The sequence below is a fragment of the Peromyscus eremicus genome, chromosome X, assembly GCF_949786415.1.
Source record: "Peromyscus eremicus chromosome X, PerEre_H2_v1, whole genome shotgun sequence".
Taxonomy (NCBI): domain Eukaryota; kingdom Metazoa; phylum Chordata; class Mammalia; order Rodentia; family Cricetidae; genus Peromyscus; species Peromyscus eremicus.
This window is the reverse complement of record NC_081439.1, coordinates 36,048,684-36,074,142: the sequence shown is the minus strand read 5'-3', so window position 1 is coordinate 36,074,142 and position 25,459 is coordinate 36,048,684. Positions and strand designations below refer to the sequence as shown.

The following is a 25,459-nucleotide window of genomic DNA, read 5'->3' as shown; positions in this document are numbered from 1 at the left end:
TTTCTACTCTTTATTTCTTTAAAATACACATATCTGGCATAGTAGTACATACCTATATTCCCAATTTAGGAGGGAGAGGCAGGCAAATCAGGAGTGCAAGGCCAGCCTTGGCTACAGTACCAGGTAGAGGCCAACTAGAGATCCATGAGACCCTGTCACCAACCACCCAACAAAAATGTCCAGTAAGTTTTATATCAAACTGTATTTTGAGTGGTATACTGGTTAATGACTGTCAAATTGATAGTATCTGGAATAAAAACCTCTGGACATGTCTGGGAGAGAATATCTAGATTAGGCAAATTAAGCTGAGAAGCTTTTTCTAAATATAGGCAATACCAATACATAGGCTACGGTTCAGACTGGAATAAAAAATAAAGCAATTTGAGTACCAGCATTCATCTGTATCTGCTTCCTAACTCTGGTTAAAATGTGACCAGTTTTCTCGTGTTTTGGGGTACAGTGACTCACTATGCCTAAAACTGTGAGCCAATATAAAGCTCTTTTTCCCTAAATGACTCTTTTCAGATATTTTGTTATAGCAAGAAAAGTAAGTAATACAAATAAATAAGTAAAACAAAGAAAATTAACTAGTACAGATGGCTAAGCTTCTTGATACTTAAAATTTTAAGTTTGTGAACTGTAGTAAAAAGAAAACCATGGCAAATTAATGAATTGGCATTCTAACAGATGTGTCGTCAAATATAGCTTTTTTTAAATTAAGTAAGAAGTGTCTTATTACAAGTTGCATAGTAAGGATCTCCATAGTATAAATGGCATTCAAGCAAGAAGTTGAAGACTGAAAATGACCACGAGTGGCACATCTTTCTTCTATTCTCTTATTCCTGAGAAGGTACATTAACCCGAAAATACTAGTATCTTCCCTTACTTATCTACTTGGGGTAATTAACTTTTCAAATGTGAATTTATTTTCCATCTGAGTCTAGTAACTATTTCTTTCAAAATTCCAGGTTATGATTCTATCTCGGGTGACACCACATTGCTACAATTCTGTTCCGCCTATACATGGGGAGAATAAATCCAAAATCAACCCTTGTTTTACATCCAGCAACATATATTCTAATTCTGAAAGGATTCTACTTAGTTGGTTGAATACAAATTATGAGAGTCATCGAAATATTATATGGAAAAACAATAAAAGTGGTATGATTTTTTTCTTTAAATAGTTATAATTGGCAATGTTAAAATTAATATAAAAGGGGCCATGGAACCACACTCAGAATCTATGGATTCTAAACTAATTACATGATTTATTCTGTGTTATTTAAGAGGGATTTCATTTCATGATCTTCAAGGTGAGATAGTAAGAAAAGATTTTAGTATATTTGTGAGGAGTAGTGATGAAATGTATATAGACATGTTCTGGAAATTTGGATATTAAAGACATCCCTAACATTGCTGCTAGCATTTTCAGTGTGTAAACTATTAAACATAGTTTGCATTTTATTTATGAGGGTCCTATTGGGTATCACTTTGTGAAAATAATGTTTCATGAATTCTTTAGTGAATAGATCATGATAAGCTCTTACACAAACATATTTATCTGTTCCCCAATAAACAGCTATGTTGAATTCTCTACCAAGAGCCTAGTTCTAGGTCTTGTTTCTAATATAGCTATACACTTCTTCTTTTGTCCTTAGCATTAACTGTATTAAATGGAAATGTGTGGAAATACATTTTTGGTTTTAAATTACCTCTTTCCCTCAGAAAACATGCAAATCTTTTGTGCTCAGAGTAGAATTTGCTAATATTCAACCCTTGAAGTTCAATCCAAGCCACAGAACTAAGCAGAAGATTGTAGAGTTTGGTTTCTTGTAAGACTTTGAATTGTATTTCCTCATAAATTGAAGACATTATTACCTAACATTCTCTCCAAAGCAACATAAAGTTCACTCTGTTTTTCTCCTGTTCTTTATTAGTATTTGAATAAAATTTCCCCAACATAACATGTATCTGTTTATCTGGTTCCCCCCTTGTCACTTAGGGCTTCTTTGGTACAGTCTCACTGTAAAATTAATCCTTTTTTTTGAGATTATACTATACTGACATCATTCTTCTTTCCTTTCTTCACTCCAAACCCTACCATATGCCTCTCCCTGATTTCTTTCCAATTCATGGCCTCTTTTTTTTGTTTTTCATTATTTGTTATTACATACGTGTGTGTGTGTGGTGTGTGTGTGTGTGTGTGTCTGTCTGTCTGTCTGTCTGTGTGTCTGTGTGTTTATTTCTAAATTCAAAGTACAACTTGCTCAATCTTTATAGTGTTAGTAGTATATATAATTTCAGGGTTGATCATTTGTTATTGGATAACCAATAGGTATGCTCTTCCCTGAGAAAGGTAATTTTTCCCAGGCTCAACATTCCTTGGTTAACTGTAGTTCATTGTTTATGTAGGGTTGAGGCCTCCTAGGCTTCCCCCATTCACTTTGGTGTATCTGATGTCCTTGTTTCATATTTTGGTAGTCATGTTGGTGAGATTTTATGGTTGTAGCTTCTGATATTACTAGGAGACACAATCTTACTGAAAATCACTGTTGCTCTGGTCCTTACAATCTTTCTGCTCACTCTTCTGATATTGGCATAAAAACAGACACATGGATCAATGAAGTGGAATCAAAGACCCTGAGAAATCCACACACCTATGCACACCTGATTTTTGACAAAGGATAAAGTTTTGTTTTTACCTCTTCTCAACTTTGTCCTAGAAAGCACTTCATCCTCTTCCTATTGAAAGCCATACTTGAGCAGCACCGATCCGTGCCTGCTGGATTTTGACAAGTTGGTTTTATACCAAAGCAATTCCAAAGTTGTGATGGATTGGAAAAAGACAAACAAAGAAACAAAGAAACAAAAAAACCTGTCAGTACCATTTTTTTCTACAGGTACAGGTAGAGAGCCTGGGGAAAAAAAGCTCCTATGCTTATAACAGCAAAACCTAAACTAAAGGTGTAATTGCAGGGTAAATCCAAGAAGGAACAAGTACTTTCAGGAAGAAATGATATAATAACCTGGATATTTTCTTTTTAGATGCAACTTGAAACCAGTAGAAAGTGGGGTGGTTAGCTATCTAGTGAAAGTCAACTATACACCAGCAAGAAAAGCATGAAGGGCCTAGAGACCACAGTTTCATTTTTGGTGAGGAAAAATTCAGAAATAAGTTTAAATGTAGGCAATAGGAAAGATCACTGTAGGGCAAGATCCCATCCATGAATGGAGTCATTTTGCAAAAACCCAAATCATTTGAAGGGAGATAAGCCTGGGCTGGGAATGTTTGTGAAAAAAATTCCCTGTTCAAATGCAACTGCCTAAAGATATACTTCCTCAGGATCACCCTGAAAGGCTTACAGAGGCCTATGGCATTGTGGTCCAATGGAGGCAGCAAGCTACATCTCAAGTTGGCACAAAAATAAGCACTATTTTCTTTGTTGTACTGTCTTGATAATAATGAATGAGCTAAGACTGAAAGGGTTATTTAGTCTTGCTCCATGCTTTCAGAGAGCTAATGAGACTGAGCAATATGTAGCAGGGTTAGAGTGCTTACAAGGAGGCCATGAGAAGACAGTATATGAAACTGTAAAGTCACCAGACACATGTTGGTGATGCTAGGAGCATAGGGTGTCGGCCAAGGAGAGGCCCAGAAGCAATATAGACTGCAGATGGCAGAAATGGAGTGGTGAGACACCCCCCCCCCAAAGCTTGTTGGATCCCAGTGGATTTTTATCATAAATTTGTGATGTCCTACCACAGAGCTGCAGGATTTGGTGGTTTTTTTGTTTGTTTGTTTGTTTGTTTTTTTGCTGGGTTTCAGTCTTGATTTGTTCTAATCATTCTTTGTTATGCCTCCTTCCTCCCTTTTAGAATTGGAAAGTTTATTCCATGCCATTATACATTAGGAGTTTCTTTTTTGTGTGTTATAGAAACTCATATTTAAGTGATTGATTTAGTCTCAGAAGAAACCTGACCATTACACTTTGTGTGTATTGTGTCTTTTAAAGACTGGATATTTTTAATATTGAACTGTATGTATTTTATATTATGAGATAGTTATTAAACTATGATGTCAAAAAGTAGAAGATAATCGTTTAAATGTGATATGATTGGGTATCAAGTTGACAAGTGGTAGAGATGATGTTTGTTATTTATTATCTAAAATCAACTAGAAAAAAAGGCTGGGCATTCCTTTGAAGAATTATCTGGATTAGGTTAACTAAGGCCATAATACCACATCTAGTATCACAATTCCATGGGCTAGGATAAAAGGAAGAAATCATTCTGAGAACTAGTAGTCATTGTTCTCTACTTCCTGACTGTGGATGCAGTGTGACAAGCCACTGCCTGTTTTAGCTTTTGTTCCCTTCTTGCCATGAAATCTGCCCCAAATTGCTTTTGTCAGGTATTTTGTTGCTATAGATTGTCAGGGTTAGATTTCACTGAGGACTTTTGAGACATATAATGAGCTTGAAATAAATACCAAACACTGACAGATAAACTCATTCACGAGAATTTGCTATCTGGTAAATGAAATTTATCCCCACTGCTAACTAACTGGTCCACGGTTAGTGTCAATGGCTAGCAAGTTACAATTGCCAGATCAAATATATCACAGCTTCCAGTTCATAGAAAAATAAAAGCAAATTACTTTTCTTGAAAAACCTGGGTTACAAATTAAGATAAGTACTTTTATCAGATACTATAAACACATACACACACAATGGTAACTATGTGAAGTTCCTGAAATGTCAATTATCTTGATTTTAGAAGTCATTGCAGGAGATGCCCATAAACCAAAATACCATATTCACTTAACATGAATATAATTTTATTTGTCAGTTATACTTCAAGCTGGAGAACTGAATATATTTGTTATCATTATTTGTTCTGTATTGGTTGAAGATTTCTGTTAATCTGCATTTCATAGAATAATTTTATAGGGTACAGTGCTTTAGAAATCTTACTGAAATATTTAATACTGAAGTTGTGGGTGAAAAAGTACCAAAGTTTTTGTAAAGTATATTGGACATCTGTGGTCCAAGAGAAAACCAGGTGTTTCAGATGTAATCCAAATTTGATTTGTGAAATTAACACGAACATGTCCAGAACATAGCCTTTTTCATTTCTTCTTCACGGGAAATAAGAATGAGAGAAGAAATTGGAGGTTATCTGATGCTTACCATTATCCCATTTGATTTCAAATGAGAGGATACAAAAACTATAAAGAATCTGTGCCTTTTTGGAAAGTTTAAAAATAATGAAATATTGTGTTCAACAATAGCAATGAGCTCTGTCTAATCACTTCACCAAGATATATGCCTGGTACCCAGATACTTTCCCTTCTTCTTCCATTTTCAGTAGAGTAACCCATTTGTAATTGAGACTTCTTTTTGGTACTCTTCTTACTCATATAATTTTTCATAGTCTAGTTTTGATGTATTTAAGCCATAAATCTCCATCTTATAAATGTCCCACATGTTGAAGAATTTCTTCAACAAATAATCCTTTGTTAATACCATAGAATTTAAAGGAATAACATGTCTTTTGAGCCTCAGAACTAATGCATGTTGTTCATCACTGGCCAACCATTTGAACGAAGTAATAAAAATAATATATATAAAAGGGTTTGGTGACATAAGTCTGAAATCTCAGCACTTCAAAGGTAGAAGCAGTAGAGTCAGACTTCAAAGTCATCTTCCCATATAGGGATAATCCAAGGACACCTTGGGCTACATGAGGCTCCTTCAAAAAGAGGAGGAGGGATGAAGGAAGGAAAGGTGAACAATGTAAAGTACCAGATTTCTGTTCTGTTAGTACATAAAATCATGTTTTTCAGAGTGGCTCATGTAGGAATAAGAGACATCTTGTAGTTGGTTTTAAGCCATATGGATATATTTCATAGTGCTTTAGTTTCATTTCTGTTGCTCTGCTGAAATAATTTTACTAAAAGCAAATTAGAAGTAAAGAAAATATACTGGATTATAGTCCATCATTGTGGGGAAGTCAAGGCAGGAACTTCAAACACATACTCACATTGCATCTGTATTAAAGAACTGAGAGAAATGAGTGCATGCATAATATGTTTATGTTTTCTACTCAAACACCTTCCAGCACTCTGACCAGAGAATGGTGTCTGCGGTAGTTAGCCAGGTGTCCCTACTTCCTTAGTGTAATTAGACAGTTCTGTATGCACAGACATTCTCATAGCCAATCCACCAAATACACTCTCTTATTGAGACTACTCCCAGGTGACTAATTGTGCCAGGTTGCCAGTAACTTTCATACTGAATATTCATGAAAATCGTATTTTTTAAATAAAGGCGTAGTTTTCTTTCTTCTTCAAATTGCTATAAGACATATCACAACAGTGTTAAAATATTGTTATTTTTTTCCTTTTTTCAAAATAGATGATGTTCCTTCCGAGAGATGGATAGTGAATTTTGACACAGACCTTTTTGATGGCCTTGTTTTTGCTACACAGCTGGCAGCATACTGCCCATTTTTGGTAAGGGTTAGTTCATTGTCCAATGGTAGTTTCCTGTCTGAGGAAAGTTAGCGATTAAGAGTTGAAGTTTATTTCCTGTAAACTGCTTCCTTAAATGTCTTAATTCTGACTGAAATACATGAATGTTACTGCCTAGCATTGCCTTTTTGTTTAGTCTTAAGTGCTGTGTGCAATATTCTGTTTCAGATGCTAAGATCCAAATGATCCTTTGTTGCACTACAAAAAAACTTACATGTATCTGTTTTATTATTCCTTTCATTAAAGCTCTTTGCTTTAACTTCCAGATTGAGTCTCATTTTGTAAATATGTACACACGACCAAAGCGTCCCGAACAGTATTTGCACAATTGCTTGATTATTATAAATAGTCTTCGGGAAATTGGCTTTGATTTGAACATACAGGTGAGTATCTTTGTATCACAGATGATTTTCAGAGTTTATGAATTTCATTGCTTCATTTATTAATTTATAATATCCCTTTGTTAAAGTTGCTTGCATACCAAAGTCATTTTACACCAGATCTGATATTTACATTCATTTTTATTGGGAGAGATATAAGAAGAAACTGTAAATACTATGTCAGTGAATTATTTTACAGTGGTTGAATTTTTTTTAAAGATTTATTTATTTATTATGTAGACAGGAGAGGGTGCCAGATCTCATTACAGATGGTTGTGAGCCACCATGTGGGTGCTGGGAATTGAACTCAGAACCTCTGGAAGAGCAGTCAGTGCTCTTAAACTCTGAGCCATCTCTCCAGCCCCACAATAGTTGAATTTTTAGTAAAAAGCATAATATAAGAATGTTAACTATACAATTTTTATAGTTCCCACCAATTGTTAAACCTCCTCCATGAATACATCCAGATAGAACATTTCAAAGATACAGAGATGGTTAAATCATACTTATATTTTCAAAGGTCGTATGAATTCCTAATGACCAAGATGCTTACAGAAGATGAACACTTGACTACTACAGGAAACATAGAAATTAGAATTAGATTTCAAGAGACAAGATATTCTTATAAGGAACCCAGGAAAAGTTATATGGAATGCTTGGTACTAAGCGAGCTCTTGAAAATGTGGTTTGCATTCACAAGAAATATCTGCCCTTGGAGAATTTAGTTGATTGTCCACTGTAATTTCTCTTTAAAATTTCATCCCATATGTTTACTCAAGATGTTAATTTTATTGCATAGACAAAAAATACTTCAAAAATTAAATATCTGCAAGATAAAAATGTGGAGTAATTGTCAACAATTTGATAAAACAGATAACTTTTTTTTCAGCTAGTTTCAGTGAATAACTTTGTATAAGCACTGATATATCAAGTTAAAGACAGGTTTCAAAATATCACTGCCAAGTTAACAGACTAGTAATGAATCAGTGTTGGTGCTTGTGATTTGAATAGGAATGGCCCACATAGAGTCATGTGTTTGAATGCTTGGCCCACAGGGAGTGGCACTATTAGGTGGTGTTGCCATTTTGGAGTAGGTGTGGCTTTGTTGGAAGAAGTGTGTCACTGGGGGGGCGGGGTGGGCTTTGAAGTCTCAGATGATTAAGCTAGGCCCAATGTGTTAAACAGTACACTTTCTGTTGCCTGAGGATCAAGATGTAGAACACTCAACTCCTTCTCTAGCAGCATGTCTGCCTGCATGCCACCTGCCATGAAGATAATGGACTAAACCTCTGAGCTATAAGCTAGCCCTATTAAATTTTTTTCCTTTATAAGAATTCTTGTGGTCGTGGTGTCTCTTCACAGTAATAGAAACCCTAACTAAGACAGAAGCTGATACCAGGAACTAGGGTATTGCTGTAATAGGCTACATCATGATTTTGTTTGGAGGAATATGGACTTTGGGACTATAGATTAGAAAAGAAGTTGAACACTTTTAGTGAGACTTAATGGACCATTCTAGTAGGAACATGGAAGACAGTGTGGTCGAGGGTGATTTGAACTTTGGGGGCCTAGCTCAAGAGGATTTAGAGAAGAATGTTAGTATGTTGCCTAGAGACTGGTTTTGTGGTATTTTGGTGAAATATGTGGCTGCTTGTTGCCCTTGTGTAAAAAGTTTGCCTGAGGCTGAAGTAAAGAGTTTTGGATTAGTTCCATTGGCAGAGGAAATCTCAAAACAGCCTAGTATTGACTGTGTCTTGTAGTTATTAGTATTAACTCTAATGAAGATTTATAAGGAAAAGGTGCAAGCTGAGCAAGGAAAAATGCAAAATGTACAGACTGAAATGGGGCACTAGGAAGTAGAATGACTCTAAGTCCTCTAGTCAGTGAGATAACCTATTAGAAATGGAGTAAAGTGAGTGATGACCTCAAGGAAGAACTCCACCCAGCTAAGCTTCCAACTTGTGAAAGCGAACAGCTTAGGTCCTGGCATTTTGGTGCAAGCCTTTTAATTGCAGCACTCTGCATGCAGAGGCAAGTGAATCTTTGAGTATGAGGCCAGTCTGGTCTACAGATCCAGTAGTTTCAGGACAGCCAAGCTTAGGCAGTGAAGGAAACCATCAAAAACAGAAAGCCAGTGAAGATGTAATTGAACCAGCAGACCATGTTCCAGCCCAAGCAAGCAGCAGAACTTGGTGGTTTTGGCCACATAATTTAGGTTTTAGAGTCAGGGATAGAAGAAAGGGTTTATGGAATATTCTTCTGTGACTATGGAAAGTCACCTAGTCCAAGTGTGTGGCAGGGGTTTTCCTGCATGGAAACCCAGAAAGGCCATTGTGTGAAGCTGTGATGTTGAAGTCTGGATTGTCTTGGAGATCCAAAGATGTTAGAGACACCTGTGGAGGAAAGCTACTAACAGGAGTGGAAACAGCCCCAAAGAAAGAAGTATGTTGCAATCATCAAAGCTGAAAGGAGGTGGAGATGTGATGAGCGTTCTGACATCAGACATGAATATGCAAAATTTGGAGTTTGCCCAGATGGTTTACATTCTTGCTTTGGTCCACTATTCCACTATGTTCCCTTCCCTATGTTTTGGAATGGTAATATATATCCTGTTCCATTGTATGTTGGAAGTATGTAATCTGCTTTTTGATTTTTATTTTATACAGGATTACAGTTAAGAGATTGCATGAATCTCGGAAGAGATTTTGAACTTCAGACTTTTAAATAAGTTTGAGACTGTTATAGACTAAGGGGACTTTTGAAATTGTTCTGAGTGCATTTTTGCATTATGATATGGCTACAAGCTGATGGAGGATAGGTCGTGAAATGTGCTTTGACTAGTTTGTTTGAATTCTTGGCTCATAGGGAATGGCATTATTAGGAGGTGTGGCCTTGTTGGAGTAGGTATGGCCTTGTTGGGGAATGTATGTCAGTGTGGGGTCAGGATTTGATGTCTTATATGCTTCAGCTACATCCAGTGTGACAAACAGTTCACTTCCTGATGTCTGAGCATCAAAATATAGAACTTCTGCATCACCATGTTTGCCTATACACCACCTGCCATGAAGATAATGGTCTAAAGCTCTGAACTGTAAGTTAGTCCCAATTAAATGTTTTCCCTTATAGGAGTTCCTGTGGTCATGCTGTCTCTTCACAGCAATAAAAACCTTAAGTAAGACAGTGCTTATACTAGTTCACATTTTGATCCTATTAAATTAAGCCCTGGAGGTTGTTATTAATGTTTATACTTCTTCATTATGTTTTTTGTTATAACTGAAAAATCTGCTGGACAAGTCATATCCTACTATCTGATATGTGTGTATATATTATATTTATACATAATTTATATAATATAAATAAATAAATACGATTTTTATTTAGACTGAGGTTGCTGTACTTGTTCAGTGTCAGGTAAGATGCATGCCAAAAGATAAATCTAATAAAATGTGTATAGGTTGTATGGAATTCAACAATTAATTATGGCACTAAGGATGAATTAATTAGGCTGATTTTGTCACTAAATGTTGGCTTGCTTTTTTGTTGTTATATATGTTACTCTTATCTCAGAAAATTGGTGAGCATAAAGTTATTTGAAAATAATTCAGCATTTTTAGTAAGATAAAATCAAGCAGAAAAGTTCTAGAGCCAAATATTGAGAATTTAAGCTAAGTTATCCAGGTTCATTGTTCCTCAGCAATTTTTAGCATGCTGACATTATTTCAAGCATACACACTAAGAATCATGATTTTTGCTGGTATTGTCACCTAAGAGTTAAACAACTAGACCTTCATTTAATCAACAACACCTCTTATGTTGCTTCTTTTAAAAAAAAGATGAGTATTTTCCACTAGACCCATAGTTTTTTTTCTCATTGCATATCATGAAACAAAATTACTTCACAGGCTTTTGGATAAGCCACTGCTAGATGAAAGAAATAGAATATTGGTTTTTATTGCTGTAAAGAAACATGATGACCATGACAACTCCTATAAAGGAAAACATTTAATTGAGCCTCACTTACAGATTTAGAGGCTTAGTCCATTATCACAGAGGAAGGATATGGTGGCATGCAGGCAGACATGGTGCTGGTGAAGGAGCTTAGATTTCCACATCTTGATCCTCAGGTAGCAGGAGACTGTGTCCACACTGGGTATAGCTTGAGCATATGAGACTCCAAAGCCCTCCCCCATAGTGACACACTTCTTCCAACAAGGCCATACCTACTCCAACAAGGCCATTCCTCCATTAGTGTTACTCCCTATGGGCCAAGCATTTGATTCTATGGGGCCATTCCTATTTAAAACATCACATTGACCAAATCACAATTTGTACTGATTGTGTACATGAAAGGGTGAAGTAACTATGGTAATAAACAGCATTAGTCTTTGTGGAGCTGCAAATATTTCACTGGAGACTTCTAAAACTAGTTGATGTGTAATATGAAAGCTTTTTATAACCCAAACATTGAGGCATTTAAAATTAATTATGAACAAAGACAGCATCAGATCTAGTTGCTGATCATGAACCTCAATCTGATGAAATGACTTGAGGTAGGCAAGAGAATAGCAATGTGTAAAACAACTTGGATTTTTTGTGACTTTTTTTGTCATATTATTAAAAAAATCTTGTTAATGAGTCAGCCAATTTCTCATCACTATAATGAGATAATTGATCTAATTACAATGAGAAGGGTTTATTTAGACTCATGCTGCTGGAGGTTACAGTCTAAAATCATATGGTTCCTTCTTCTAGAAAGGACAGTATGTCATGGTGGGCACATAAGATAAAGCAAATGCTTATCCTTTTACCTGGGAGTCATAAGAAGAAGAGAACAAGATACTATAATCTCTTTTTAAAGTATGACCCCTTCCCATTTTCCCATGACCTTCCACAAATCTTTATTTTTTAAAGTTCTACCATTTTCCAGGAGTACCAAGCAGGCAACCAAATCTAAGGACTTTTGTATTTCCATTGATATTACTATTATTCTGGTCTTGTTTATGCAGGTATTTAGAGGAGACAACAGACTTCTGCTATTCTGGCTATAGTAATCTTTTTGCCTTCTCTTTTGGTATGTTCCCTGAGCCATAGATACAGGAGCTGTGATGTAGATGTATGTGTTGGTACTGAGATCATCACGATTCCTTTTTTTAAATATCTTATTACATATATTTTCCCATTCAATTAAACATTTTCATTTACTAAATTGCTAGATTTCCATTCTCTTACATATGTGTCAAAGATTAATTTTTGAAATAATTTCCACCTATATATTTTAATGTTGTTAAAAGTGAAATAGGTTTTGAAAGACATTTGTATATGCCAGACCTGAGTCTGGCATGGAGCTCTGCTAATGTTCCTCTTTTCTCTAACGAATGTATCACTGTTCTTACTAGATAGCTCCATAAACATCAGATCACAGGGTTCCCTAATATGCATGCCAAGTTGAGACCTTTTTAAAATTTATCGTTTTAGAGTTTAAAAATTAATGCAAGAATTAAATTCCCTCATTTTTACCTTATATTATTAAATTCAAATACTTTTCTGTATTCATTTTCCATTACTATCACTATTGAAATTATATAAAAAAGTTAAACTTTGAGATCCTGGTGTATTTCCAAGTTTTCTCTCAATTATCCTCTTGGGGATAATTATGATCACAACCTAGATTTAGATTACCCCAATTCCATATTCCAATATGAAAGCATTTTTATGAAGTTTTATAGTCTTCAGAGCAAAGCAAGCCATAAACCAAGGCAAATTTCAAATGCATTGGTAGGTACATTAGATTGGCAGATAGAGTGAGATGGAGGAAAGTTTTCTGTAGGCCTAAGATGCCGTATAACCTTTTCGTTGGTGGGAGCAAGTGGTCTGCTAGGTTAACAAATTCTAAAAGGTTTCCATCCATTAGTCACAAGATGTTAGTTCTGACACAAAGGTCCATAAGGAATCTGGAGGTCAACTTAGCTTAAGATAAGATAAATGGCCCCTGGACTTGCAGCATTCCAATCTCTCCCATAGTACTGACATACTTTTCTAATTAGTCAACCAGTCTCTGCCAGACACTGCTTCTTTTCAGGAATTTTCATTCACACCATACATCTTCATCCCTTCATTAGCAAGTATTCATAATTGATAAAAGAAGAACAACCTTTTTTTCCCTTCTAAAGAAAGAAAAGAGTATGAGGAAACTGGACTGCCTGATAACAATTGTTCTCTGAAAATGACCATCCAATTTCACTGTCTATTGCATAGTATGTTAGATCAGACTCACACTGCCAGGATGAGTGCAAATCATTTTTGTTTGCGAACATGAGTTTGTGCTGAGTCACAACAGATCTTTATCTCAATTTCAGTGGAAGTGCAGAGGGCCACATATACTGAACATAGCTAAGTTACTAAACAAGAGTCTCTACCTCTTACCATTTCTAATAGTACTTTGCTATGAATAGTCTTTCATACAATTCTATCTTTTCCCTAGGAGAAAGAGATGAAATTCTTCCTTATTCTCTTCCTGATTCTGTGACTGTTTATTATCCTCATTATACCTCTGTAATTTGGGACTTTTATTTCTGATCAGTTCAGAGAGAGCCATAACAAATTTCCCTGTTTATAACTACAATTGCATTTTCTAAATAGTTGCTTTTGTTTCTTGTGGATAAAGTAGTTCTCCAATGGCTCTTAGTCTGCCTGAATTTGTTGCTTCTTGTCTTATTATACTTTTTCATCTATCAAGCCCATCTATCTAGAACCATAGGTTTTGGTGTGTGTGTGTGTGTGTGTGTGTGTGTGTGTGTGTGTGTGTGTGTGTGTATGTATGCTTCTTTATACCTTCACTATGAGTTAATTTTTTTCCTTTCTGATAGAATGTATGTCCCTCATACTAGACAAAACATACTTAAAGTCATAATACTCTATAAGATTAATTTCATGTGCCACTGTCTCCTATGGGCCTTCCTTGAAAGTTGCTTGCTATGCTTAGTAATATGTGTCATACTTGTCATATTTTACATTACATTATTTAGTATTTTAAATCAAAGGTGTCAGTTTATCCACATGAATCAGGATTTCTATGATAGGATATTTTTCTGAGCTTTGGATCTCGTTTATGCAGTCTTTGAAGCTATGAAGTCAGCATTCTGATTATGTCTTAACTCATCCTTTAGTATGTCAGATGCTTCCCATTAAGAATATTATTCTGTTTTTATATCTGTATTTTCTTTTCATTGTTGATTAGAAACACTTTGGAATATTTTGAAGTAATTCAATAACTATTATACTTCATTTACTCTGTTTTATATGGATATCCTATAACTTATGTCTTTCTCCTGTAAACTTAGGCCATTGACATATGTGATCCAAACCCAGTGTTGATGCTAATGCTCTGTGTCTACATGTATGAAAGGCTACCTACATACCTCCCCAAGAAGGTGGTGTCATTCCCTTGTACTCTGTATGATGTTGTGTTGGGACAGGTAAGAGGATCTTTGGAACTATCCCCACTAATCCATCTACAGTCCAAAATATTTAAAGGTCTTTCAATGGCTTTTATAAATTAAATATAAGTTCTATTATAAGTTTGAGAATCATAGAATGTTGAAAGCAGTAAATAACAGCAGTGTTCATTGGTAAAACACAGATTATAGTCATTTTCTGTGGTTATTCACATGAAATTGAAGTTTGTGTTTAAACAAACTGATTATAAAGTTGAAAAGAACATTATAATGACAAATTGGTCAAAAACCTTTGTGTCACATATCTATTGTAAAATGCTGAAGCTGTTTGTCACCATTAAAATGTCAGTGCTAGCTGTGGAAGTTCCGGAATTATAAAACATTAAAAGTTCATAATGAATCTGCTGTGGCCTTCAAAGTTTTCTTCTTAAAACGAGTATTACTTAATTCTCTGAGATTTAAAAGCATTTGGTATACTAGTACATGAATTATAAATACATACATGCATGCATGCATATTTATATAAGTACATACATATATTATAAAACAGAGCACCAAAAATTTCTTGTTAAGTTATAAATGATATCTGTATGTTGTTAAACAATATGGGTCCTTAAATCCTTAGTGAAAACTAAAGACAGAAATTATTAGCATTAGTGCACTTATTCTGGTAGTTATCAAAATATCTATTAAACTAAGGTTAATTTTCTTTTCTCCAAATCTTTACCATATTCTTTATGATTTACAGGAACTGTGCATGCCATTGTCTTTTCCCTATTGATTCAGAGTTATAATTTCCCGACTCTAACTTGAACAATAATACCTTTTACCAAATTTCTCTCTTGTAGGTCTTCACTTTCCATAATATTCTTACATGTTATTAAAGAAACATATTCATGACACTTGTTTAAAATTATAAGACAGAGTTATACAGGATTGGTTTAAAATGATAATCTAGACATTTTACAGGATTGTCATTGTAGGTATTTGAGACTAACTCTGATTATAAAAATAAAAAATAAAAATTTGTAATCAAGGAGAGAGAGGATGGTCAATGAATGAAGAGTTACTAAGAGGAAACACCAGAAGTGAAGGAAGATTCTGGCTAATCTATCTTACTAAGATTCTTGGGGGGAAGAGGAGCAAACATTTTCTGAGAAAGAGTAGAGGATAAGGATTGTGTTCTATTATAAAGGTTGATCAGATTTCAGAGGTAGAAGATTCTGGATAAAGTGAGTTATCAAGAATCTTCCTAAAATTGTGTTCTTGAGAACATGCTCAAAAATATAAGCCTGAGCTAAAACTGAGCTCAAAGGGGATGGACTAGAATTCAATCAGGGAGAAAATCCCCATCCTTTTTCTTTATATTTTCATAGAGCTTGGAAAATCATATTTTCATAGAGCTTGGAAAATCATATTGATACTTGGGTAAGATAGCCAAAGATTAGAGATGCCTCTCCTAGGAAAATTTTCCAGAAGATAAAATAGATACCAGAGGAGAAATTTGTAGGCTTGCAATGAAATAAAAGTAATGAAATAAATACATTATGAGACTAGCAAGGCCAACAGACCAGGATATGAACAATAACTCTGATTTCCCAGAGTCCTGTTCTGCTTGTACCTGTCTTGTTTATTTTCTAATAAATATTTATTGCTTTGACAATTTACATGTGTATATAATACATTCTTATGAATGTTTTCCCACTCCCTCTTTGATCTCCCTCTAACCCTCTCAATCTTCTAATATCCCTAGCAGTCCTCCCAAGATTGATGAGCTTTGCTTTAGTTTTGTGGCCATTTTAGTTTAAACAGGGTTATCTTTGTGACCATTGATTTGGAACTATCCACTGGAGCCTGGGGGAATCACCAGTGGGTACACAATTAAAGACAATGACTCCCTTTTCCCTGACTCTATCAGTAGCAAATAATTCAGTAGTAAGGGGTAGGTCCTCTTGAACCTCTCCTCCATTCTTGTGGCAGACTCAGTTCAGGCATCAGCAAGTGCTGCCACTTATGATCACACAGACTGTGTCTTGTTCAGAATATGGCACTTCCCAGTTCTTCTCCATGCCTCCAAGCTCTTACATTCTTTTCAGTCTCCTCTTCTTCAAGATTCCTGAGACTTACAATGTTTTGTTAGAGTTGTATACTCATCCATCACTTATTCTCAGCTCTTTGTGCAGTCCTGCATCCCTGCATTCAGTCTTTCCTGGCACAAGTAGATTAGACTGTTGATACCTTTTCACTCACAACCTTCATAGTAACTAGAACTATGATAGCTAGCCAATAAGCAGAAAATTTATTCTTTTTAGTGAAATGAGTATAAAAACTATGTTCCTCCCAAGAAGACATGCACATTGATAGCAAAAAACAAAAACAAAAACAAACAAATAAACAAAAAACCTGCCCTCTTCAATCTCAGGTCAACCAAAGAAGAATTAATGAACTCTGTTTCATTATTTGTCGTCTGCCTTTGTAGTCACCTTAAGGTGGTCCAGTGTAGGCCAAATGGCAGCTTCAACGTTTGGAATACGAGATTGCTAACTTTCTTCATCAAAGTTACCTGGCAGATGAGCCATCTCTTTAGATTTTGTTAGCTTTAGGCCAGTAATGAATAGCTAATTGTATTCCATGCCATCAGTTTTCTCTTTAGCTAACTTAAAGTTCTCATCATAGGTTCATCTTTAACCTAGAAGTTACAAGCCCCAAGCTGTTCTTCTGCCTCACTTTCACTATACTGTGACAAATAGTTTGAGGGTTGCCTGCTGGAAGGTTAGCATTTGAAAGCTTCAGGCTGTTCTTTTTTTTTAATTGTTATTTTTTGAGATTCTGTTTGTTCCCTCTTCCAAGTCTCCAAATCCTTACCCTGTGTTTCTATATTATTTTCTTGGCTTTCTATCATATTTGCATATACTTTATTGTAACATTTTAAATAAATATACTCCCTAATAGTGAAGTAACTGTCCTCTTCCTTCTCTTCTTCCTCTTCCTTTTCTACTTCTTTTTTAATACTCTCCATGTTTCTAGTTCAGATAATACCTAGTTAAACTCCTTTTAGACCAGGACACAGTCATTTCTATCCTGGATAGGTCTTCAAACTTAAACTCCTTAGAAAATGTTCTTCACTGATCTGAAAATTTTTCCTTTTATGGAAACTAAATTATGCTAGTTTCGCTTAAAAATCTTCCAATAATTTTACTCCCAAATAAAAATTAAATCTAAGTTGTTAGTTTTAGGACTTTGAATTGTCATATAAAATATTAGAAGATCCTTCTTCAATCTGATAAATCACACAGATAGATAGAAGTACTATCATTAAACACCAAGTCTGTAGTTTAGAAGGTCATTCATTTCATCACTAGGGAGGCTGAAACTGAAAGAGAATAATTTCCAGAGCCTGGGCTATGTAGCAAGCCCTGTCCAACACATACGCAAAGTCTAATATTGTTTTATTCCTTCCAGTTAATATAGTATATATTAAGCTGAGTACGTTTATGTGCTGAATGTCTAACTTTCTGTGTTAAAACTAAGAAATGATATTAGTTTTAATCTTCTTTGTACCATCTTCTCTGTCTACATAGATATTAGTCAAAAATCCAAGCTTGAAAAATTTAGTGTATACGGCTACAATTGTTGGAAGAGATGCTGCTGACTTCTGTCTCGCCCAGACAGGGAATGTTGTAACAATTTCCCCAAAGTGAGTGTTACAAAATATTCTAACTTATTGAACTTGTCAAACCTAGGCATTTAATATGTATAATAATTATTAAGATGTGACTTCAATTTCTCTAAATTGATAGGTACATTAGAAAGAGTTTTCACTCAGAAATAACATATTTATGTTTCTGAGATTCCTCTTTAATTTTGTCAAAATATTTCTAACAATACAAAGCAGCTAATTTTATGCATGTATTTAACTAATTTTATTTTAATTTGTGTGTATATGGGCCATCATGTTAACATTATAAATTCTTTGTTTATATAGCACAAGTCTGGTTCATGAAGGAAATGCAACTTACTAACATTATATAACATTTTATAATATACATGTTACATTGTGTATAGTTTCCGATTATTATATTATTATTATTATGATTGAAATTTAGAAGCGATGGAAGAATGAAGATGAAAATGAGTAAAAGTTTTAAAATTCTGCTTCCAAAAAGCACTGATGTAACCATATTTCTTTATCCACTCATAGTTATTGTGCCTGTATAGATTGTAGATAAATATCTAGGTGGATATATACACCACATGATTCTAATTATGACATATAAAGGAATACATGATTCCTTTTCTCAAATCTTTTAAGTGATGTTTTATACTCATCCATGCACTATAGTTGGATAGTTCAGGAGATTAAGAATTATATACTTTATCTAATTACTGTGTCTCATAAGCCTAAAACAGTTCCTGACTCACTGAAGATTATTTATAAATACAAATTGAATGAGTAAATTGAACTAATGGACTATAAGCATTATATAGAAAATCCTTAATTCAACATGGTATTCTTGAACCAAATTTGAGCTTCTACACCCCAGAAATGACTTCAATATGAATAGCTTTTTATTTTTTGATGAAATTCCAGCCTATGAGTCTTATATAATAGCCCATTTGCACAAAATTTAAATTAGTGTGGACATATCTGAATAAAAGTCCTCCTGTTGTATGTGGGCTGTGATTTTTCCCTACAAAATATATTTTGTGTATTTCTTATGATTTGTAAATGCAATCTCTAACTTTTCCCTTTGCTTCTACCTCATCTCAACCATTAATCAGCGGTTCCACAGACTAGCAATTAGGCCAAGGCTTGACAGCAAGGAAAACTATTTCATTATCAACATTTTTACCTTAAGAGAGTTTATAATAAGTGATAATGTGCAGGACAAAAGAACTGAACATTATATATAATGCTAATTATTCTAAAAGCGAGAGTAAAAGTCAGTGGTAAAGTATCCCTGGTATTTATTACTTGTATTCATTCGTGAAGACCCAGCTTATTTTTAATTCAAAGTCCATTACTTACATGAAAAGAGAAAAGCATAAAGTGCTACTTATCTACCTTGTACAAGAGAAAACCAGAAGAGAACAAAATTGACTGCATGATAGATGAGAAGAGGCAATTTCATAGTACTCTGCTACTGTTTCAAACCCTGTAACTATTCTAAAGAGTGTGAGTTAGCAAGCCTCCTAGCTGTTCACAACCCATGAGACTGGGATAGCTTCCAAGAAATGTTCTTGTGCTTCGTAAGCCTTTTGTTTCAAAAGGTTCTGCGTGCTTCCTTTCAAGGCTTCTAGCAGAGCACTTAAGCTGTCAAAATGTGGCCCTGTGTCAGCATTTTTCTATAAACGGGTGAATAGTATCTTGTCCACAGCTGTAGACTCTGCAGTTAGACTACATGTTATACTATATATGACATCTTAAAAAAGAAAACACCTGGATACATTTTTTTTAATTTCATCTTTTAATTGATTTTTTTGTCAATTATCTAACATATTACTTCTATTTAACATTATCAGATTGTATTTTCCAAACTTTGCCTGAGGTATTATTTTAATTCAGTAATTTTTGTTAAATGTTTTTTTTGTTCACTCCATATAACCAAGAACAAGTACAGGACATGACTAGGAGTTTACAGACAAAAATGTACTCATAACTTCATACAAAATATATATAATTTCATATTGTTCCCTGCTAGACGATCCAATATATAATATATTATACATATACTTGATAGTTAAATGTAGATTATACAGATGACTTCATGCTTGAATGTTGTTTAATTTTTCACAAAAGTGGATACCGTTCAGGTACTAAACTTGATCTGTACCTAATATATATTTAATTGTCTTTTATTTCAGTAAAGTGTTATCTCTTTTATTTTTTATTAAACAGAAAACAAATTGTCCTCGTTGTGAAATTTTTAAGTCGTTTCCTCCATCCTGCTGAAGCTACACTATTATTAATTTCAAAACCCAAGGGTGGAGTAGGAGGCAGTACGGTGGCTTTTGCTCTGAAAGGAGAAGTACTGAATTTTAAAGCAATTGTGAGTAAACTGAACTTATTTTGTATGCTTTTTCTCCTGTTCCCCAGCCCCTGTAATGTCCCACCATGATTATTCTTGCCTGTTTGTCTTGGTTCAGCTCTTAGTCCTTTAGGTCATCTATTATGTGCCATCCAGCTTTGTAATTTAAGGTTGTGGGGTGAGGGCACTGAAAGTTTGGAGTTGATTCACCAAACGTTTTGCTGCTACAGACATTTATCAACTTTTAATATAACTTTTAATTTTATATATATTGTGTGTGTGTGTGTGTGTGTGTGTGTGTGTGTGTGTGTGTGTGTGGTGCATGCACATACACATGCGGATGCTTGCACATCTATGTTAACATGTGTGCCACAGCATGATGGAAGTCAGAGGACAGCTTGCAGGAGGTAGTTTTCTCCTTCTATGTGGCACTTGCTACCTGCATACCTCCTCAATAAATGGTTAAAAAGCTTGGCAGCAAGCACCTTTACATGCTCCATCATCTTTCTAACTGGGCATTCATCATTTTAACTTGTGTGTTCTGTAGAGTCAATCCATTATGAGGTTCATGTTAATACTACATTTATTGAAGGATTATGTTGTTCTTGACTGAATTCTACATGTTCATATCTCAAAATACGGGGAAGAAATACATTGGAATACTTTTATAGACATCTTGTTTAAATATTACTTGCTGCCATGGATAAATGGTAAAGACAAGCAAATTTGTTGTTGCCAGGTTTCTGTGTATATTATCAAAAAACAAAACAAAACTTTTGAGTGTACAAAGCCAAAGTATGAAGTACAAAGAATAATTCAAAGTATTAATTGGTAGTCACATTAGAAAAGAGCACCAAGATGCTCACATGGACAGACTGACTTACTAGGAATGATACTAGACTATGATACATTGTTTTTTTTCCAGTTTCCTCTTTAATAATGAACACTTCACATCTCTCAATTCTTTCACATATTCTCTCAAACATTGTATTACTTTGTCACATGCAGTTCAGTGGGATGGTTGATTTTATCCCATCATTAACTTCATTAAGGGAGAGAAAGCCTGAAAACTAAATGCCTGAATGCTGTGCAGCTCTGATTACAGCCTCCTCTTCCCACTCAGGTCAAAAGGAAGTATATTACATTGTAATGGAGAAAGTATTGAAGACAGAGTCATGAATGTTCATAATTGTAAAATTTCTAATATATATATATATATATATACACATATATGTATACATAAAACTTACAGATAGAAATCATGTCTGATTATTTCTGAAATCATTATTCATTTACGAAATCAGTTTGAAGGAGATCAATTTAAGAGACATTCAAAGCAAATATTTTAATTATTAGCATATTATGGATAAGTATAAGATAAATACATTTTATCTCATGTGAATTTTAATAGTATAATATTTTTTGGGGAAATAATTTTATTAATTATTGTTATAATCCAGTGGACAGTAGATTTTTGAGGTTGCATTTAATAATTAAAGATATTCTGGGTTTTGACATTATTATTTGTTGTGAATTTTTTTTACTTTAGGATATTCTAAAATGCAAATCTCCATGTTATCAATGGAAAGAAGTCACTGTGAATGTTAAAAATCCCTTTTCAGTGGGTGGAGATTTTCGGTAAGTTGCTGTTTTAATGTAAATTTCTTGTAGTTCACCATTATATTCAACATGATTCTTTTGAGGAGAAATTGCATGTGTTTATATTCTTTATATTCCTGTGAACTGTGACATCAGTGTCAGACAAAATCCTGGCACAGAGATGTAGTAGAATTGGACACAAAGCTCCATCTCTAACCAAGATACTATTTGTAGCTGATATCTGCTGAGAAAAAGAAAATTAGTTTCCTTCTAAAATAGATCAAATCTAGAAATTAGACGCATGTAATTTATGCATTTGGACAGAAAGTGTCAATAGAATATAAAATGCTTTGTGTTTTTCATTTGATAACTTATTAATATTTGGCGATTTGAAACATTTTGAATCACTCTGTCTTCAGGCTTTTAAAAATTTATTATCAATAATGATTGATTAAACAAAATATATTTTACTGAAATAGTTATTTGTGAATTTATCATTTCCATATCTACATAAATTCAAATTTACTATTGAGCTCTTCAGCAAATTTCTTATATCTGTTTTCATCTCCAACTGCAGAATATCTTTCTGGTTCTTTTTTATAGTCTTTTTTGATGTTCCATATTCAATGCTACATTAGCCTCATACTTTTATTTCTTTAGTACATTTCTGTAGTTCTTTGAAGGCATGTGTTATAATTAGTTTGAATTTGTTTCCTGGTAAATATGATATCTGAGTCACAGACATTTTCAGTCATCTGTTTCTTGTTTCTTTACATTTTTCATATTTTTCTCTTTTTTATTTACTGTCTTTAAAAATTTTCATACAACATATTTTGATTATATACTTTTCCTCTCCCCTAACTTCTAGATCCTTCCTACCCTCCCAACTTTATGCCCCCCCCAAAAAAAAAACAAAAATGTATATCAAATAATTAAAAAGTATAAAACCAAAACAAAAAAATACAGAAAGTGCACAAAAATCACAGAGTTGTGTTGGCCAACTATTCATGAGCATGAGACCTATACTGGAGTGTGGTCTATATATCTAGTGTCACTCCAAGGGAGGAAACTGATTTTCCTTTTTTCAGCAGATATCAGCTACAAATAGTATCTTGGTTAGAGATGGGGCTATGTTTTCAGTTCTGCTTCATCTCTGTGCCTGTGTCTGACTGGGACTTTTGCAGGCATTGATGTCACAGTCTCTGTGTGTTTACATATGTATCCTTCCTGTTGCATTTGGAAGACATTGTTTCTTTAGAGTCATCTGCAACCTCTGGTTCTTGCAATTTTTCTTCCTCCTCTTACACATAGATCCCTGCAACTTGTTCAACACATCCCACTTAGGGATGAGTGCTCCGGAGTCTCTCACTCTACACATCACCTAGTTGTGGGCCTCTCTGTTAATTTCCATCTTTTGCAGCAAGAAACTTCTCTGGTAAAAGGTGAACAATACCCTGATCTATGGGTATAGTAATATATCTTTAGGAGTCATTTTATTGTTACTATTACTGCAGACTAATAGTAGTAGGTTTTTTCCTAGGTCCATGATCTGTCTAGTCTCAGGTTCTTGGCTATGTTAACAGTATCAGGTATGGCTTCCATCTTATGGAATGGGCCTTAAATTCAACTAGATAGTGTTTAGTTACTCCTCTAATATTTGTGTTACTACTGTAATGGGGTTTGTAGCTGGGTGATAGGGATGTTTTTTTTTTTTCCCTTGAGTAGCATGCATAGTACCTTCCAGCTCCATGAACACCCAAGTCAGTAGGGGTGAAGCTTCTAGTTGGCATAAGGTTGATGTCTTCAATGTCATAAGTAATTTGTATCTTTAGAAAAAGAGCCTTCTATCAGGTGATAGAGGGTAACCAGTAACATTAGCAAAAGTCTATAATGTTTGGCAGACTGATCGATGACACTTTAGCCAATGACTCAACAAGATGTTTATGTTTCATAGTTTCTATGTGTTATGCTCATTTTGAATACTAGTTCTGTCTCCCGAAGGCCTGTTTATTTGTATTTTATTTTAATTTTATTTTCTATATAAATATTTCACGTGTTTCTGTTTGAGGTTTTCCCTTTTCCCTAATATATCCTTTGAGTTGCAGAATGAGCGAGCACATATGTACACTCTGTAAAAATAGATGATGAGAAAAAATGAAAGGGAACCGTGGTTTGTTGTTATCTGAATTTTTTACATTACAATTGGAAATAATTCTTTCTATATTTATTTCAGTGTTATTCTTGTGGAATCCACAACACTTATGTACTTGCCATCACAAATAACTTCGTCTTCCAAAGCTACTGTGATCCCAGAGTAAGCAGCTTTGATTTTATACTTATACTGAGGAAGTGGGAGAATTCCTAGGCCAGATGGCCTACCTATTCTTCTGGCTAAGATAGCCTGCATTTGAATAGGGGATCTTATGTTAGTTTTTAAGGATGACACACAAGTATGCTTTAAAACATTTGATCCAATAATTCTGTATTTTTATATTTTTCAGTTTCTTGCTTGAATAAGAGACTCTTTGTGATAATAGATTTTGCTTAAATAGCTGTAATATATTCTTTTCATATTAACAGTAAAAACTTATACTTTAGAGTTGTAGTATCTAAACATAAAAACCCAACACCATAAAAAAATTAATGAATGAGAAAATTTAATTACATGATTTGAAATACAACATAGGAATTTTTGTATCACAAAGTTGTCATGTTTCATTGTTTTCTTGTCCTTTTGGTTGGGAGCCTTAGCCTTTAATGGCTGAGCCATCTCTCCAGCCCTTGTGTATCTTTTAACGTGCATAATTTGATCAAAGCTCTTGACTGCAAAGTTACCAGTAAGGACACTATTTTCTAATGTATCCTTCCTAAATATAAAAAAATGAAATGAGCAAGTATACAATAATTAATGAAATTATTTTTTTCTACAAAGGGTATTTTGAAAGTACCCACCAAAATAATGATCCACTCACCAAGAAGCACAACCAAAGGAAATGTGTTTACCATATTTCTAAAAGTTTTGGATTATTCTGTTTCATGTATTTGCTTTTTGCTTAATATATTTTCTTAGTTCTTTTTCTAAGTCTTCTCTGATGAAAAAAGTGAAAAGAGTATTTTTTTAAAAATTTTTTTGGAGACATGTTTCTCTGTGTAGCTTTGGAGCCTTTCCTGGAACTTACTCTGTAGGCCAGGCTGGCCTTGAACTCACAGAGATCCACCTGCCTCTGCCTCCCAAGTGCTGGAATTAAAGGCGTGTACCACCACCACTCGGTGAAAAGAGTATTTTTTAAACAAATTTCCAGACACAAAGAAAATGTTGTGAAATGAATTTAAAATCATGAACAGAATGAAAGTATGATGTAGTAGGCCTAAAATTTATAAAAGTTAATATAGCCTACCATATAAGTATGTTGACTCATGTAAATATGTTATCTCAGTATTATCCTACAGTATAAATTTAATCAT

The 25,459-nt window shown here is 34.3% G+C and overlaps 1 protein-coding gene across 1 annotated transcript in view; it reads left to right on the top strand.

The window, feature by feature from the left end:
- The window catches only part of Cfap47 (cilia and flagella associated protein 47), a 264,376-nt gene that overhangs the window by 122,859 nt on the left and 116,058 nt on the right, over window positions 1-25,459 (top strand). The window contains exons 33-40 of the mRNA XM_059250611.1: window positions 969-1,161; window positions 6,417-6,514; window positions 6,799-6,915; window positions 14,253-14,387; window positions 17,948-18,063; window positions 20,266-20,416; window positions 21,945-22,033; window positions 24,228-24,308. Coding sequence (XP_059106594.1) covers window positions 969-1,161; window positions 6,417-6,514; window positions 6,799-6,915; window positions 14,253-14,387; window positions 17,948-18,063; window positions 20,266-20,416; window positions 21,945-22,033; window positions 24,228-24,308 — 980 coding nt within the window. The remainder of the gene's footprint in view (window positions 1-968; window positions 1,162-6,416; window positions 6,515-6,798; window positions 6,916-14,252; window positions 14,388-17,947; window positions 18,064-20,265; window positions 20,417-21,944; window positions 22,034-24,227; window positions 24,309-25,459) is intronic.